General features: G+C 40.0%; 1 protein-coding gene across 7 annotated transcripts in view; it reads right to left on the bottom strand.

Moving 5' to 3' along the window:
- Nucleotides 1–1,026: 1,026 nt before the first annotated feature.
- Nucleotides 1,027–18,103, bottom strand: part of IHO1 (interactor of HORMAD1 1) — a 36,970-nt gene continuing 19,893 nt past the window's right edge. For all 7 annotated transcript variants that reach the window (XM_042978916.1, XM_042978915.1, XM_042978917.1 and 4 more), the window contains 4 exons: nt 10,102–10,150; nt 9,824–9,911; nt 2,765–2,868; nt 1,027–2,309 (listed from right to left, as the gene is read on the bottom strand). In XM_042978916.1, the coding sequence (XP_042834850.1) occupies nt 1,170–2,309; nt 2,765–2,868; nt 9,824–9,911; nt 10,102–10,150 (1,381 nt within the window). In that variant the 3' untranslated portion in view covers nt 1,027–1,169. The remainder of the gene's footprint in view (nt 2,310–2,764; nt 2,869–9,823; nt 9,912–10,101; nt 10,151–18,103) is intronic.

Here is an 18,103-nt window from a genome sequence, read left to right as displayed (position 1 = left end):
TTTATTTTCTTTCTAAAAAATATTCATTTTTGAGAGAGAAAGAGAGGGTGAGAGAGAACGAGTCAGGGAGGGGCAGAAAGGGGAATTGGGGAACAGAGGATCTGAAGCTGGATCTGGGCTCAGTACTGACAGCAGAGAGCCTGATGTGGGGCTCAAACTTATGAACTGTGAGATCATGACCTGAGCCAAAGTCAGAAGCTCAACCGATTGGGCCACCCAGGCACCCTATTTGATTTTCTTAAGTTGTTGGGAGATCAGTTCAATAAACATAATGAAAAAAATATGCTTTAAAAATTTTTTATTTTTTGTTATAAAACAAATATACATATATGTATAACAAAAATTCAAAACTTCTGCAAGATATGAATAGACAGCCAAAGTCTCACATAAGCCTATTGCTCTCTGGAAATAATACGGGGCCCTTAGATGCTCTCATTAGCTTGAAGGGTGGTTGCAAACAGCATAGGGAAAACAGCCAGGAAGAAAAATGGGATTGTGTGGCTTGTATACAGTGGTGCTCTGGGAATTTATTGGGTGCCTGTCACCTCTTTTCATTGGCAGCTTAACATTCTCTGTTTCTCTGTTCACAAGAAGACAGTGTGTCCTGTAATATGTCCACTGGTCAAAACATGCAAGTGCTCTGACAGTAAAACCGGATAAAAATAATTTAAAAAATCCCAAGCCCTGGATAGGTAGGTATTGGTCAGGTGTAGGAAATACCGTGAAGACCAAAAATGTTTGGGAGTCTTGCTGCCACAGCAACAGTTCTCTGAGAGCCCTTCTGCCACTCAGTATTCCACGTGGAGGCCAGTCCTCCTTTCACCAAAATCAGCACCCTCCTCCTGACGCCCTACACCCAGGCTGCTGCTCCAGCTCATCACTGTGCTTCACTCCAATAATTTCTCCACGTGCTTCACTCCAATAAATAAGGATGCAATTATCCCTTATGCTTGTCATGGGCAGCACCTGGTACCCAGAACACCAGAGCTACTCCCCCGCCCTGCAACTGTCCTACACTGACCACCCCCCCCCCCCCAGCAGGCCCTCTGAGCCTGAGGGCTCCAATCAGGCTTCAGGGACTTTCTGCTGTTAGCCAGCCCCAGTGTTCTAGGATTTGTCTTTCCAGCTGAGACCAATAAACTATCAGCTGAAGTCAGATTGTGGGCTGGTCAAAAGCCATCATCACTGCTGTCAAAACCCAGATCATAGAGCATATTCTTCCCTGGATCCTTGCACAGAGGAGACTCTGAACTTCCAAGGTTGAGGTCAATGAACCAGCTCATCTGGTGGTCCCCCAGGGAACTTTTAGAAAGCAGGCTGTTGTCTTTGGAAGAATGCCCACTGAGCTGCAAGATGTTCTCCTGTGCTGCCCTCACTGTCTTACTGGGCATGACTGTTGCTCTCAGAACAGGGATGACTGGTTTTGTGGGAGTCCTGGAGCCCCACAGATGCAGGGACTGAGCAAAGGGTTCCTGCTGCTCCAGGGGGAGGCTTTGTGGGCCAGAAACTGGAAGCTGAGGATACTTAGAATTGAAAGCACAGGTTTTGCTAGGGGTTTGTTCTTGCTTCCTGGTTAGGAGCCTGCTTCTGCGGGCTTTCCTGGGCTGCTGCTTCTTGCCTTTCCCCCCTCTTTCCATAGTTCTGCCTTTCTGTGCAGTCACCAGCCTTTGTTCACAAGGGGCACACGAAAGCACACCTTCAGCTTGACATTTTTGGCAAGTGTTCTTAATGCTGGATTCAAAGTCCAGGGGTATAAACCTTGAGGCTCCTTGGGAAACCCAGCTCCAGTCACAAGGAACTTTGTGGCCTGGGGAACCAGAGCCATGATTCTCAGGGCTGGTTTTATTAAGAGTCCAATTCTGGCAGTTGGTCTGCACTGCCTTGTCCTTTACTCGCCTGCTTCTTTTGCCGGTTCCAGCGGCCATCAGCACAGCCTCTCCTTGGAGAGCATCACTTTTTGCTCCCTCAGTATAGATAGCAAACTCCCCAGGCTGCAGGGAGCCCATACTAAGATTCCAGACAGCAGGGATGGCCTGAGTCTGCCCCATATCTGGTTCCTCAGAGGCATATCTGTCCTGCCTGGTGAAACTGAGGCTCTGGGCCAGAGGTAGTGAGGTCTGGGAAGTGCTGTCTTTCACATGCCCAGGTACCTGGGGGACTGAAATCAATCTCTTCAGCTCTGCTAGGACGCTGGCCACATTCAGCTGGCCTAGCTGCTCACACAGCTGCTGGAAGTCCTTACTCTGCTGGGCAACTAAAACTTCAAGGTGTTTCAGGTCGGACTTCATTTCTATAAATTCTGCTTGTCTCTAGGGAAAGACAGCGAGAAAGAAAAGAGTTATGGAGACTGCAACTCCGAATGCACAGTGAAATGTGCAAACCAACCAAAGGATGTGTTGGCAGAACCACAGCTTGTCTTTTGCTGGGTGCTTTACAGAGGAAGCATGGTAACACTCTGGAGTAGGGCCCCTGGGCCCCACATCATGCTGGAGAACCTTTGAGGAGGAAGTTGGCCTCTACCTTGGTCCATTACAAGAAGTCCTGTCTGGCTTCTGTTCTTGGCTGAAAAAAATTGCAACTTTAAAGGTGTCTCTCTGGGACTTAGTGACAAAGCCAAAAACATACTTGAGGTCTGAAATCATTGTTGCCCTATATGCTAATTTGGATGTAAATTTAAAAAAATAAAACAGGTTCATCAAAAAATAATTAAAAGTTTTTTTAAAAAACAACATACTTGAGGAAAGAGGTTGGGATCCACACTTACAGCTTCAAATCTCTTCCGTGTCTCGAGGATAACCTGCTCCATGTTGCCTTTGTCATGCACAGTTCCCAACAGCAGATCACTCTGGGCCTGCACAGTCTCTTGCACTAAATACAGAAAAATGACAATTACCTCACCAAGACTGTGGCATGCCTCACCCTTCCCGGACCACAGAATGGAGAGGGAGGAGCTAGAATCTGGCATGGGGCACCTGAGCCTGCTCTGCTAGTGCCCAGAACTCTACCCAGATCAGCCTTGGTGAGGAGAGAAAGCAGAGTAGGGCAGTTCCTCCACTGTCTCTTCTTCCCTCCCTCCCTGAGAACATCCTGGCCAAGGCAGACTCAATCTCAGCACCTCCTGGGGACCCTGAAACCTGCTGCCTAGATGATGGCACCAACCTCCTCCTTGGCCCACCTTCTTGGTCCCATCATCAGAGTATTCTCTCAAGAATGTAGATATGATCATGCATCCTCTGAAACCCTTGCTGAAACTTTCAATGGCACCACACTGGCCACTGGATGAAGTCCAAATCTTTAAATTGGCCATCAAGACCCAAGCTCACTTCCTCTTACCTTCTCTATCCACCTCCACATCTCTGAGCTCTGTTTCCTAAGCAATCTCCCTCTCGCCACTGGCCTTGTGCATGCCATTCCCTTGGCTTGGAATCTATCCTTGCTTCTACCCAGGTCAACTTTACCCATTCCCTTCAGCCACCACCTCAGTGCAACTCATTCCCATTCTTCCTTCTCTCAGGAGTTCCCTCCTTGAAAAATAGCATTTCCTGGCTGGCTTGGGGGCTCCTTCTCTCTGCTGCTGGCACCATGTGTGTGCTCTACCATCACTTATCACCCTCCACTTATGTATCCCCTCTTTTCACTTGGGCTGTAATAAACTTGGTGACCTGAGTGCTAACCACTCAGGACTGATACTGATTCCTCTCTCTGGCATAGAGAGATTTGAAACATACACATACACACACAGTCTTAATAACACATTGTGTTGCAATCAATTATTGTCATCCTCTTCTAAATGGCAGCTCATGTGAAGATGCTCTTAAATTTATTCAACAAATACTTGATGAGTATCTACTATATGCTATAAACTATTGTAAGTTCACATACATCTTAAATGCATAGCAAGTATAATTTACAAATAATCTGGAATAATACACCAGATATTCCTTTTATCTTCTTATATATATAAAGAGTGTTTCAAGATTCTTGACAAAATGTTTTTATTTTAGACGGGTGAAAAACAATTTGGTAACAAGAGAGTACTTAACTCTTCACAATAAATGGAAGGAAAACCAAAGTAACATCTGGTGCTTGAAAAGACAGGATAATAAACTCAAATTAGATCTTACTTGAAAACTTCCCTCACTCTGATAGGTGCTTTTTTAGTTCCCCATGTTTTAATTATTCTGTCTTTTGTCTTCTCTTATCAGCCAAAGGCAGGAATTTACCACATGGTATCTCATAAAGTTTAAGTGATTTACTTAAGAGTTTCTCTTTAAAATAAAACATAATTACCTTCTTAAAAGGAGTCTTACATTTCAGATTTTTTAAAAATGCTTATTTATTTATTTTTTTTTTAATTTTTTTTTTTTAATGTTTTTATTTATTTTTGAGACAGAGAGAGACAGAGCATGAGCAGGGGAGGGGCAGAGAGAGAGGGAGACACAGAATCCGAAGCAGGCTCCAGGCTCTGAGCTGTCAGCACAGAGCCCGACGCGGGGCTCGAACTCACGAACTGTGAGATCATGACCTGAGCTGAAGTCGGACGCTTAACCGACTGAGCCACCCAGGCGCCCCAATGCTTATTTATTTTTGAGAGAGAGAGCACGTATGAGCAGGGGAAGGGCAGAGACAGAGAGAGAGGATCCAAAGCGGGCTCTGCACTGACAGCAGAGAGCCTGATGCAGGGCTCAAACCCACAAACCATGAGATCATAACTTGAGCCAAAGTTGGACACTTAACCAACTGAGCCACCCAGGCATGTGTTCACTTCCTCTCTCTCTCAAAAATAAACATTTAAAAAAATTTTTTAAAAAGCATATCAAGGGAAAACATGAGGCTCAAGAAATGTCCATTAAAGGATAGTGTGTGGGGGGGGTACCCAGATAACATAAAGAATCAAGAAGAAGAATAGCATCAAACATCTCAATAACAAAACTAAAACTAGAAGACAATGGAGCCATGCCTTAGAGATTTTAACGGCAAAGAATTTCTCACTTAGGATTCTAGACCCATGTGGAGATAGAAGACATTTTCAAACATGCAATGTATAAAAAAAGTTATCTCCCATATACTTTCTCAGAAAGCTACTAGAAGATGTGTATCACCAAATACAAATGTAAGCCAAAGTCCAGGAAACAAAGGGATCCAAGACTGGGGATGAAAAAATAATTTGATCCTCAAAATGATGGTGAAGAGAAGCCCTAAGACTGGGACCTCAGGAGTAATCTGCCCAGTCTAGAGCTGGAAGACTGAGCTCCAGCCAGGATGTCTCTAATGAGAAAATGAAACAATTCCTGATGTGTTTGAACACATTAATTGGAGATTTACAGTTTTATCTGAAACTTATTATCAGATACTGTGCTAGGAACATGGAAACAGTCTTGAACAAAACTACCTACTCCATACATGAATTCTGCAATTTTGAAAAGGAAAAAATGACAATAAACAAATAAACATGAACATAAATAAGTGAAAAACTGTAATAAATGCTATGATGGAGATTATAATAAAAATAAGAGGGGGGCATCTACTTCAGATAAGATCATCAGAGATGGGGATATTTAAGGTGAAACCAGAAGGATTAAATGGAGCTAGTCCTGCAAAGATTAGGGGAAGGTTGTTCAGACAGAGAAAACAGCAAGTGCAAAGTTCTGAGGCAAGAAAGAGCCTGTTATGACAGAAATAGACAAGCCAGTGTAGTCTTGCAAAGTAACAGTAAGAAATGGTAAATTTTATGTGTACTTTACCACAAGAAAAAAAGTAAGAATTTTTTAGAAAGCAAATGTTCTACTATTTCTCAATACAAAGTTAAATTCCGTATGTCAACCAATTAGAAAAAGGCTGTTTACTTATGTTTCAAGTACTGGATTCCTGTTCCTAAACTCAATCAGTCAAATATTCTTTCAGACATCCTTGCAGATATTTGTAGTAGGAAGCAAATGTAATTATCCTATCCTAGATAAATTCCTAAATAGCAATGTTTCCTAGCAACAGTAAACATCACCAACCACAAAAGCAGAGAATGAGGAAGGCCAGCAAAGTGTTCAATTCTAGATTCAGTACTCAGAAAGCATCTATCTGTGGTCCCGTTCTTTCCTTGTCCCCTAAGAAACCTATGTTTGGGATCCTCTCTTTCACAGGATTTTTTGTATTGAGCTCATTACTTCCAAAGTCTATATATGTATATATATTTTTTCTTTTACAAAGTTAATTTGGGGCGCCTGGGTTGCTCAGTCAGTTAAACATCCAACTCTTGATTTCAGCTCAGGTCATGATCTCAGGGTTCGTGAATTTGAGCCCTGCATCGGGTTCTGTGTGGACAGTGTGGAGCCTACTTGGGATTTTCTCTCTCCCTCTCTCTTTGTTCCTCCCCTACTCCCTCGCTCTCTCAAAATAAATAAACTTTAAAAAAAATTGCTTTTTTTTTTTTAAGTTTATTTAAGGGGCACCTGGGTGGCACTTGACTATTTATTTATTTTTAAAGCACCTGACTCTCAATTTTGGCTTAGGTCATGATCTCATAGTTTGTGGGATCAAGTTCCACGTTGGGCTCCCTGCTGACAGCATGGAGCCTGCTTGGAATTCTCTCTCTCCCTCTCTCTCTCTGTCCCCCCCCCCCGCCCACTTGCTCACACACACACTCTCTCTCAAAATAAACATTAAAAAAATTTGTTTAGGAAAATAACTTAGTGGTCCCTGAGTGGCTCAGTTGGTTAAGCATCCGACTTCAACTTAGGTCACGATCTCATGGTTCCTGAGTTTGAACCCGCATCAGGCTCTCCACTATCATCAAAGAGCCCGTTTTGGATCCTCTGTCCCCCTCTCTCTCTCTGCCCCTCCCTTGCTCATGCTCTCTCTCTCTCTCTCTCTAAAAGTAAACATTAAAAAAAAACCTCAAACCTGTAACAGTATAAAAAGGCATACAATGAAAAATGACCCATTCTCTTCCATGCAGACCTCGGTTCCACTTCCTAGATTTTAACATTATGAGCACTTTCTGGGATTTTGCATGGATACATTGATACATGTGTATATCCATATATAGATTACAGATTGTGTTTGTGTGTGTATATGTGTGTGTATGAGTGGTTCTTTAGAAGGGGACTCATTTCATTTCTGCTTTGGCTGTAAACATCAGATATTTTTAGCTTTTTATAACAATGCCATTTAAAATCCAGTTCCATATTCTGGGCAATAACTGTTTTCTTAGAAAATGACTTTTTTATTCATTTCTATTTTAGTGTTCTGACAAGGGCTCTACTGACATCAGATGAGATTCTGATGCTTTTGCAGTGATGGCCAGTAGTTTTCCTTTTACACACCCCGTAGTTTTGCTTTCCCTGCTGTGCCAGTGAAAGCCTGATGAAAAGTCTGGGAGCCTCCATCTATAAAAAGAGATTCCTCAGTCTCTCATTTTTAGGGGGGATACCCTTCCCAATTTTCACTGACTGGTCACACTCCTCCACAAGATGTGTCCTGGAGTAAACTATGTACACACGAGCAGTACCTTACTGCTATTATTTAACAATGAAGAGATATTTCCATTTCAACATAGTTCACAAAGATAGACCTCATTCTTCTTAATGATTATATGTGCTTTGCTTAAGAAGACACTGCTGCACTCCAAAATTATAAAAATGTTGCCCATGCTTTCTTATAGTTTTTTTTTGTTTTTTTGTTTTTTTTAATTTGAGAGAGAAAGAGCGTGCATGTGCTTGAGGTGGGGAGAAGGGCAGAGGGAGAGAGAACCGTAAGCAGGCTCCATGCTCAGCAGAGGCTGACACAGGTGTCTATCCCACAGCCCTGGGATCATGACCTGAGCCGAAAACAAGAGTTGGACACTCAACCAACTGAGCCACCCAGGAGCTCCTCTTATAGCTCTTTTTATGACTTAATAATTACACTTAATATATTGATTCATATGGAATTTATTTTTATGTATAGTTATCTATTTTCCAAAAGAGACATTTTCTGATTTTCAGTACAGCCCCTCATTTTTATTTTCCTAATGATCGTATTTTTCAATAGAACCGATACCTATTAGATTGTACTGCTCTCTACTAAGGCTAACTAAACCTAAACTAAAGTAGGATGTGAATGGCCTTGGCAATTCATTCTGTTACTCTCGTTCTTGGTCCTCAGCTAAAGAACAAGAGGAGTTAGATTAGATGCCTTTGAGTGATCCTTCTGGTTGAACAGGCAGACTGTGACTAGGGAAAGATTTCATGACCTCATTCTGTGAAGGCGCCAATTACATAATAGCACAAGAGAGTACTTTCACACAACATCTTTTCTCTTTCCCTTTCCCTTACAAGCCACAGTCAGTGCATACTGAGGGCTGCAGAATGTATTGACTGGCAAATTCAGGGCTTCAGGTCAGCTGGACTGGGCCAGACCAGATGATGATAGAGGATTTGTCTGGTTCCTCTTTCAATGACTAACTTCCTGATCCTCATCACTACCTACCAAGAAAGGGAATGACTCTGGACAGACTACTTGTGCTCATTTTCAAGAATGATCTGGCTTTCTAATTAATATGATGCTACACTGTCTGTTACTGTTTTCCCTATCAATGTGGCTCCTTCTCCTAAATCTTACCCTCTAAAAAGGAACCATCAGGGGTGAAGGATTGGGACCCCTATGCCTACTATAAGCCAGACCCAGTTCTAGTCCTCACTCTGCCTTGACCTTGTATTAGGACTTAAGCACTTCCATTTCCCGTACTGGACTAAGAATGTCACATTTTTGCTGCAACCCTCCTTTTGCATTTCACCTAGTTTTAAATGTAGAAAGTGAGAAGAGTACTCTCCCTGGACACTTCCAGATGAGTTATTCTATCATGTTACACAAAGAAAGCATTCCTGATTTGCTTCTGCTCTTTGTCTTGTTACTTCTTGTGAGGATAATAGTCCCAGGCTTCCAGAACTGATTTCCAAACAGATGCACAGTTGCCCTGTGTGGGGGATACCCAGGTTGGAAGCCAGCAGACAGTACAGTGCTTTTTTTGCAGACAGATGGAGATTAATTTCTAAGCCATACAAAGGCATTAATTTTTGTAAATCATGAGCAATCCATCCCAAAGCATTTAAATAAGTTGACTTCAATTTGTTTAAAATAAAAAATAAACACACAGAGAAATGCAAACAAGTGCAGATGCAGTCATCATCTTGCCATTTAGCTGAGAAGCTGTTGGTTCTACAGAGGTGTCCACCTAAGGAGAGCTGTGTTATGGCTCTCTTCTGTTTAGTAAGAGACAGGGCCATGGTTTTATGTAAACATAAATCACTACTTGGCAGAGCATGGGACTTTACAAACCATTAACTATAACTGAAATGGAGAAAGATGCTGTGATTCACTACGGAATAGCTCTCACTGAAACCAAGACAGAAAGAAGAAGAGGCGGTGACTGGAGTATTTCTAACTCCAAAGTGAGCAGAGTCTTTATTTCTAAGTCCTAAGGGAACAATGTCTTTACAGACAGCATAACCAGCAATTCATTTGGGACTCAGGGATGCTGCTGATCCACTTCAGGCAGTGGGATGAGAAATCTGGCAGAGCTAGCCTACCCGGAGGCAGTGGGGTTACTGGGTGGAGGATTAGTGGTTCACAGAGGGCATCTAAGGACCAGGAACATCCCCATACATAGGGGTTCCTACTATCCAGTTCAGTGTGCTCCACATCTCTTCAAGACTAACCTTATGTACCCATCCTCTCATCTGAAATACTGCGAAACCTCACCACTGGCAGAAACTTGGCTAGGGTCAGAAAGTTCAGTTCTCTGCTCACTAGTGCCCTCTGCTGATAACCTCAAACACGAGATACTCACATGTCTTGGCCACAGTCTCCAGACAATCTAAAATAGATTGACTTCTTGAACTGAGATGTTCCTCAGACTTTTCCACAGATGCCTGCAACTAAGAAACCTGAAATTAATAAAAAATTCAGACTGTTGCCTTATTTTACTAACTTGGAGTATTGTCATTTAATGATTAAAAAAAGAGTTAAAATCTTGCTATTCTATTTGAATTAAGGTCAGTGCAATGTAATTATTAAACTTCTTAAAATGTAAAATGTTCTAATTTCTTGACATGTAGCTATACTTACCTTGTGAATGCTTTCTCTGATATGGGAAATGAAGTTGTATAGAGTCTCACTAGAATGAGCAAGAAAAAAAAGAAAATGAATCTTTGTGAAGTACTGAAAATGTACCAGAATTCAATTCCATGAACATGGCAGGCTGTAAAACAGTGCTTAGTTAGAGCTGGGAGACTCAACCCTGAAAAACTTTAGTGTCCAGCTACAAAAAAATTAGAACATAGACTTTTCATGACCATTGCCAAAGCAAACCACTTTTTTCTTTTTAAAATCTACTCTAGGGGCACCTGGGTTGCTCAGTTGGTTAAGCATCTGAATCCTGATATGGGATCAGGTCATGATCTCTCGGTTGTGAGACTGAGTCCCACATCAAGTCCCACATCAAGCCTGGTGCCAGGCTCCGAGCTGATCATGGAGCCTACTTGGGATTCTCTCTCTCCCTCTCTCTCTGCCCCTCCCCCCTCATTCTCTCTCTCTCTCTCTCTCAATAAATAAATGAACATTTAAACCTGCCAGATACCAAAAAAAGAAGAAGAAGAAAATAAAATTTACTCTATATGTATCTTTAAAAAGGTTAAATATTAGGGGCACCTGGGTGGCTCAGTAGGTTAAGCATCCAACTCTTGGTTTTTAGCTCAGGTCATGATCTCAGTTTCGTGGATTCAAGACCCACATTGGGTTCTGTGCTCTACCCCTCCCCTACTCACACTGTCTCTGTCTCCCTCAAAATACATAAAACTTAAAAAAAAATTTTTTTGCTAATTTTTTTTTTAGCAACTCAAGTAATTACTACAGTAAAACAGGCCAGCTTTTATTTTTATAGCAACAATGGCTTCAGAAGATAGTGATTTCTTTCTGGTAGTACAAAATTCCTGGATATATCTTAGTCTAAAGACTATTATTTTGACTGTAAGAATGGGTAGAGACAATTCTGGGAGCAATATTAATTTCTAATGAAAAAGAAACTATTACAATTATTCCTCAAATGAATATCCCACTTTTGAAAAGATTCATACATGGATTATCATTAAAAATTTTACAGATTTTGTTTCTCTAATCTACACAATATAAACGCAAACATCAATTTTTAAATCCAAATAGAACTACTATTCGTACCAAGTCTTTTGGATACTCAACCTACTGAGTCAGCCAGGTGCCCCTAATATTTTCCTTTTAAAGTCAGTCTAATTCTATAAAATTTTCATTTTATTTTATTTACTTATCTTTTTTTTTTTTCTGAGAGAGAGAGAGAGAGAGAGCATGAAAGCAGGGGAGAGGGGCAGAGACAGAGTGAAAGAGAATCCTAAGCAGGCTCCATGCCCAGCACAAAGTCCGACACAGGCCTCCTTGCCACAATGCTAGGATCATGACCTGAGCAGAAATCAAGAGTTGGACGCTTAACCAACTGAGTCACCCAGGCCCCCTCACCCCCTGCATCAAATCTCTTAAAAGCAACATATAAAGTGATATGGCAATAGGAGCAATGCTTTAGAAATTTTGAAGAAAAATAATGAACCAATCTAGAATTCTAATTTGCAATCAAGTGTGAGGGGAAAGTAAAGAATTTCAGATATGCAAGGTCTCAAAAAATTACTTAGGTGCCATGCACCTGTTGTCAGGAAGTTTCTGGAATATATGCTCCACCAAATCCAAGGAGTAAACTAAGAAAGAAAAGGATCCAAGTAACAGAGAATCCAACATTGGAGAGAAGAGGTAGGAATGCCTAGGACAATGGTGAAGGGAAGATTCAGAATGACAGCTGCACTGCAGAGCAAGTTCAGATAAGAATTAGGAAGAATGGCTCTGAGAAGAAAATGACACTGAAAGAATTTCTGATGTGTTTGAATATAAAACAAAGAGCTTTTTAAATTTAATTTTATTTTTTATTAAAAAAATTTTTTTAATGTTTATTTATTTTTGAGAGAGAGAGAGACAGACAGAGACAGAGCATGAGTGGGAAAGGGCAGAGAAAAAGGAGACACAGAATCTGAAGCAGGCTCCACACAGCCTGACATGGGGCTCGAACTCACAGACCATGAGATCATGACCTGAGACAAAGTTGGACACTTAACCAACTGAGCCACCCAGGCACCCCAAACAAGGAGCTTTTTAACTAAAAGTTCTGTGTAGAATTTGGGGAAAGACAGATTCCTACATAGAAAACTCAGCAAAAAAGAAAACAAGACAATTTTTAACATTAGGAAAATATAATCATAATATATATAATTTTTCTAGGCTATCCAGATAAGGATTTAAAGATTGAGAAGTGATTTAACTGAGGGGCACCCGGGTGGCTCAGTTGGTTAGGCGTCCAACTTCAGCTCAGGTCATGATCTCACGGTCTATGAGTTAGAGCCCCGCGTCGGGCTCTGTGCTGACAGCTCAGAGCCTAGAGCCTGTTTCTGATTCTGTGTCTCCCTCTTTCTCTGCCCCTCCCCTGCTCACACTCTGTCTCTCTCTGTCTCAAAAATAAATAAACATTAACAAAATTTTTTTTAAAAAAGAAAAGTAATTTAACTGAAAATGTCCATACAACTATATCGGGATGATGGAAGAGGAGAAGTTTATGATGGAGGAGGCAGAGAAGCAACTTTTTATTCCAGGGTAGCAAGTCATTCTCTGAAGCTGAAAAATCAATAAATGATAATATAAGTTATCTAACATATGCCATAAGATATATGGAGGTTAAGTACTGTCATAGCTAAAAAGGTTGCAATTTGGTTGCAAAAAGGAAAAGGGAATTAGAAGTGGAGAAAGAGGGGTGCCTGGGTGGCTCACATCTGACTCTTGATTTGGGCTCAGGTCATGATCTCATAAGTTCGTGGGTTTGAGCCCCATGTTGGGCTCTGCACTCTCAGTGGGGAGCCTGATTGGGATTTTCTCTCTCCCTTTCTCTCTACCTCTCCCCTGCTCCCTGCTCTTTCTCTCTCTCTCAAAACAAATAAATAAACTTAAAAAAAAAAAAGAAATGGATAAAGATAGGCCTGGTGTTTTTCATTATAATCCTAATTATATTTTTAAAAAACTATGTACATGTAATAACTTGATTGAAAAAATACATAAAATTTTAAAAATGTCTAAAGTCTAATAATGCTACCAAAATGCTGCCCATGAAAGCCTCTATTAAATATAATATGTAACGACCTCACTCCTTATTAGTACAATTGGAAACCAGTGTTCCCAACATGAAACTATACTATACAAATTAAATACTGTTTGTATATAATTTTATATTGAAATGTTTTATATATATCTGATAGCTCCCATTACCTTAACTGTTTTTTAATCCTTGATTACACCTTGTCTAAATTGAAATGTCAAGTTCTGATTTATCCAAAGTCCTTAAAAGATGCTTAGTAAACAGAGTAAAAACATTGAGTGCTTGATAATTGAAACTTTCATTAAAAGCTACTGTTCATTTGGAAGCAATTATTATTCTTTACCAAAATAAAATAAAAAATAATGCTCAAAAATAGAGATTTCCCATCTGCCCCAATATTATATATAAGTTCATGGAAGTCAACTGTGACCTAATCTTCTCTCTAGAAAAAGTCAATTGGGAAATTCTGTTCATCTGAGCTAAAACGCACACGCACGCACACACACACACAACCTATTTTTAAGAATGGAAGGAAGTTCTTTACTGCCCTATGTTGAATTATTTTGCTTTGAAAATCCACTCATTTATTCAACAACTATTTATTGAGCCCTCTTTTATGACAGGTCTTTGGTTACAAGTTTTAGTGATGTGGAGTGAAACTCAACTCCCTACCTTCAAGGAGCTTACCTAGCTAATGTTTTTAATGCAGTTTCAAAATCCATTCAAATTGAATGATCTTTATTTAAAAAAATGATCGAAGCTTATTGAATCAAATATGCTTATTGAGATGTTCAATAACAATGTATTTAAGTAAATTATAGTACATGCAGAGCTGACAGCAACCTCGCATGAAGACATAGCTGTATCAATTGCTTACAGTCAGCATTTGTTCTGAATGGTGAGTGTTCAAGTTGTATTTTTTAAATGTTTATTATTTTTGAGAGAAAGACCTTGAAGGGGGAGGGGCAGAGACAGAGGGGGACAGAGGATCCAAACTGGGCTCTGCGGTGACAGCAGTGAGCCCGATGGGGACTCAAACCCATAAACTGCATGGGGGACTCGAACTCACGAACTGAGAGATTATGACCTGAGCAAAGTCAGACACTCAACTGACTGAGCCATACTGACTGAATAATACTATATTCTTACAATAAAGTAAGCTAAAGAAAAGAAAATGTTAAGAAAATCGTAAGAAAAAATATTTACAATACTGTAATATAAAAATTTGCATATAAGCAGATCTGCACAGTTCACACCTGTGTTGTCCAAAGGTCAACTGTATTTGTCCTTCTGTGTCTGACTTATTTAACATAACATCCTTCAGGTTCATCCATATTGTCACAAGTGACAGAACTTCTTTCTTTTTTAAGGCTGAAGACTATTCCATTATATGTATATACCACTTTTTCTTTATCTGTTCATTCACTGATTGACATTTAGTTTACTCCCATCTCTTGCATATTGTAAATAATGCTGCAATGAATATGGCAGTGCAGATATCTCTTTGAGATACTGGTATAATTCCTTTGGACATATACTTAGAAATGGGGTTGCACCAATTTACATTCCCACCATCAATATATAAGGATTCCCTTTTCTCCACCATCAATATATAAGGATTCCCTTTTCTCCACATCCTTGCCAACACTTATAAACAAACAAACAAACAAACAAATATTTTATAATATTCATCCTGATTGATGTAAGATGATATTTCATTGTGGTTTTGATTTGCAATTCCCTGGTGACTAGTGATGTTGAGCACCTTTTCATACACCTGTTGGCCATTGTATGTCTTCTTTACATATGTGTATATTCAGTTCCTTTGCCCATCTTTTAACTGGGCTATTTGTTTTTACACTATTGAACTGTAGGAGTTCCTTATATATTTATTAACAGTTTATCAGATATATGGTTTACAAATATTTTCTACCATCCCATAGGCCGCCTTTTCATTTTGCTGATTATTTCCTTTGCTGCATAGAAATGTTTTAGTTTGATGTAATCCCACTTGTCTATTTTGGGTTTTGATGATTGTGCTTCTGGTATCATATTCAACAAATCATTCAGAAAGCTAATGTCAAGAAGCTTTGTACCTATGTTTTTCTTCTAGGATTTCTACAACTTCAAGTCTTATGTTTAAGTCTTTAATCCATTTTGAGTTGATTTTTATGCATGGTATAGGATAAAAGTCCTTTTTCATTCTTTTGCATATGGATCCAGTTTTTCCAACACCATTTGTTGAAAAGATTAATATTTCCCCATCATGTATTCTTGGCACTCTCTCATGCTGTATTAAATATTTAAAACATAACCTTTGAAAGGTCTATATGATAGAATACAGTGAAATCATTAGAAATGATTTTGTAGATGAAACAGAAACATAATCGTTAAAGATTACTGAATTTAAAAAGCAGATTGAAAAACAGTCCGTAGGAAATGATACCATTTTTTATTTTTTTAAATACATAAAAATAGAGCAGAGTTATATAAAACGTTGTTAATGGTGGTTCACAGAGTAAGCTGATTCAAAAATCACGCTTGAGAATCTGACAGATGGCAAGATCTCTGCCCAAAATTCCCACTCAGCTTAGATGTGCTCCTTTGGATAGAGTCTTTCCTGACTCTCCCAGTCAGAGGTGGGAGCCAATCCTCATGCCTTCAGAGCATTTGGATGCAGGCTCTACTACACCATTTACAACTTTGTATTTAGAGTAGGAAGTCCAGAGTCTTCATTTTAGGCTGGTTTGTATCTGACTCTATTTTCTGTTTAAGTAGTTCCTCAGGTTAGGGATCCTGGGGAGAAGAGCCTCTTTTTTCCTCTAGAGGTTGAAGTGCCAGGGACTTGCTTTCACAGCCTAGGTTCTTTTCTCACATATAACTTGCAAACAAGGAGTCAGGAGAAAAAGACCGTGAGTTCTCTCTCTAGTGGCTGTGGCTCCAGTAGAAGGAAGATAGAGCTCCAGGGTAATGGTAAAAGTGTACAGGATGACATTGGCTACTACACTGGACAGGAGTGGGCAGCAGAATCTGTACTGGCACAGCAGCTCATCTTTTCATTCTCTTAACAGTGATTGTTGTAGAGCAAGCATTTTAAATTTTGCTTAAAAACAAACAAACAGAGGGGCACCTGGGTGGCTCAGTGGGTTGAGCATCTGACTTCAGCTCAGGTCATGATCTCACGGTTTGTGAGTTCAAGCCCTGCATAGGGTTCTGTGCTGACAGCTCAGAGCCTGGAGCCTGCTTCGGATTCTGTGTCTCCCTTTCTCTCTGCCCTTCCCCCACTCCTGCTCTCTCTGTCTCTCTGTCTCTCTCTCTCTCTGCCTCTCAAATAAATGTTAAAAAATTAAAACAACAACAACAACAAACAAACAGAGGCGCTTGGGTGGCTCAGTCAGTTGAGTGTCCGACTCTTGATTTCTGCTCAGATCATGGTCTCGTGGTTCATGGGATCAAGTGTCGCATCGGGCTCCACACTGACAGTGTGAAGCCTACTTGGGATTCTCTCTCTCCCTTTCTCTCTCTGCCCCTCCCCTGCTCACATACACATACTCTCTCAAAGTAAAATAAATAAACATTTAAAAAACAAACAAACAAAACCCCAGGAAACTCAAAGCCAGAACTTTCATACTTTGAATTCAGGTTTCCTTCCCCAATCCACCTGCTACCATTTACTTTTCATAGTCCTCAAACGCCACATGAACTGTGTTTAGGGCTTTTAGGTGCATTCAGTGGGAGAGATGGGATGGAGTATGCTTACTTTGTCATACCCAGAACCACAACCCATTCAAATATTCTCTTAAAAAATTCCTTTTCCATTGAAATGAACTTATTTCTATTGCTTACAAACAATAACTCTGGTCTAATTGTATAATTTATCCAACAAATGCCTGTTTTCCTAACCAGACTAAGAACTTCAAAGACAAGTTTGTAGTACTGGGCCCAGCACAGTGTTTATTTAATGAATGAATGAATGAATCTCACTATGGTAATCAACAATTATTGAAAGAACATGGTTATTTTTATAATCTATTTGTCATTCTTAGGTGATTCATTAGTTATGAGACTAATCTGTTTTCTCAAATATTACAGGCAAAAAACAATAATCCGGGTAATGGCCATCCACTGGTGTACCCAGAGTCCTCCTTTAATGGGGAACTGATTCTTTATGCATCCAAAAAGTGGTTCTGGTGAGGATTTCCAGTCACACCTCCCTCCTTTCACCCCTATGACCTAAGCAAGCCTACCAGAAGCCTCCACTAGGATTTTTCAAACTCAAACTATGGAAAAAGAATCCCATTCTTTGTGTTGGTAGGAAGCTGGTCTTTAACAGGAAAGAACAAAGAATAGATGGACAGAGAAGCACAGAAAAGAGATTCTGATTTGATTTCATTTCCTGTCCTTCCCAGATTGGTTAAAAGAGTTAATATATCCTCTGTTTTGTCAAAGGTAGTTTGAGGTGAGTTTTTATTTGTCACCAAAAGAGTCGTAACAAACGCAATCTGAAAGCTTAGGCTTCTTTTGAGCTTTCTTACCCTCATAAGCCCTTTCTATAAGTTTGGGAAAATATGTATTTTCAAAACACAATATGTAAATCCATGTCATATAAGTTTGTAGCATCTCTTATGTTTGAATCCTGCACCATGTCTTATCACTTTCCTGTTTCCATATTTACAGCGGTATGCTTTCTTTCTCTCATTTAAAAATTTCTAAATCCTTTTCACCACAGTTTTTTTAAGTAGGCTCCACACCCAACATAGGGTTTGAACTCATGACCTTGAGATCAAGAGTTGCATGTTCTACTGACTAAGTCAGCCAGGTACCCCATTCTCACCACATTTCTGACAAGCACTTATTGACAAAAAAAATCTAAAATCTAGAATCTTGGGTTTTATTTTTGCCAGAATTTAT

This window comes from Panthera tigris, chromosome A2 (assembly GCF_018350195.1).
Source record: "Panthera tigris isolate Pti1 chromosome A2, P.tigris_Pti1_mat1.1, whole genome shotgun sequence".
NCBI lineage: Eukaryota > Metazoa > Chordata > Mammalia > Carnivora > Felidae > Panthera > Panthera tigris.
This window is presented reverse-complemented; position numbering and strand designations above follow the sequence as displayed.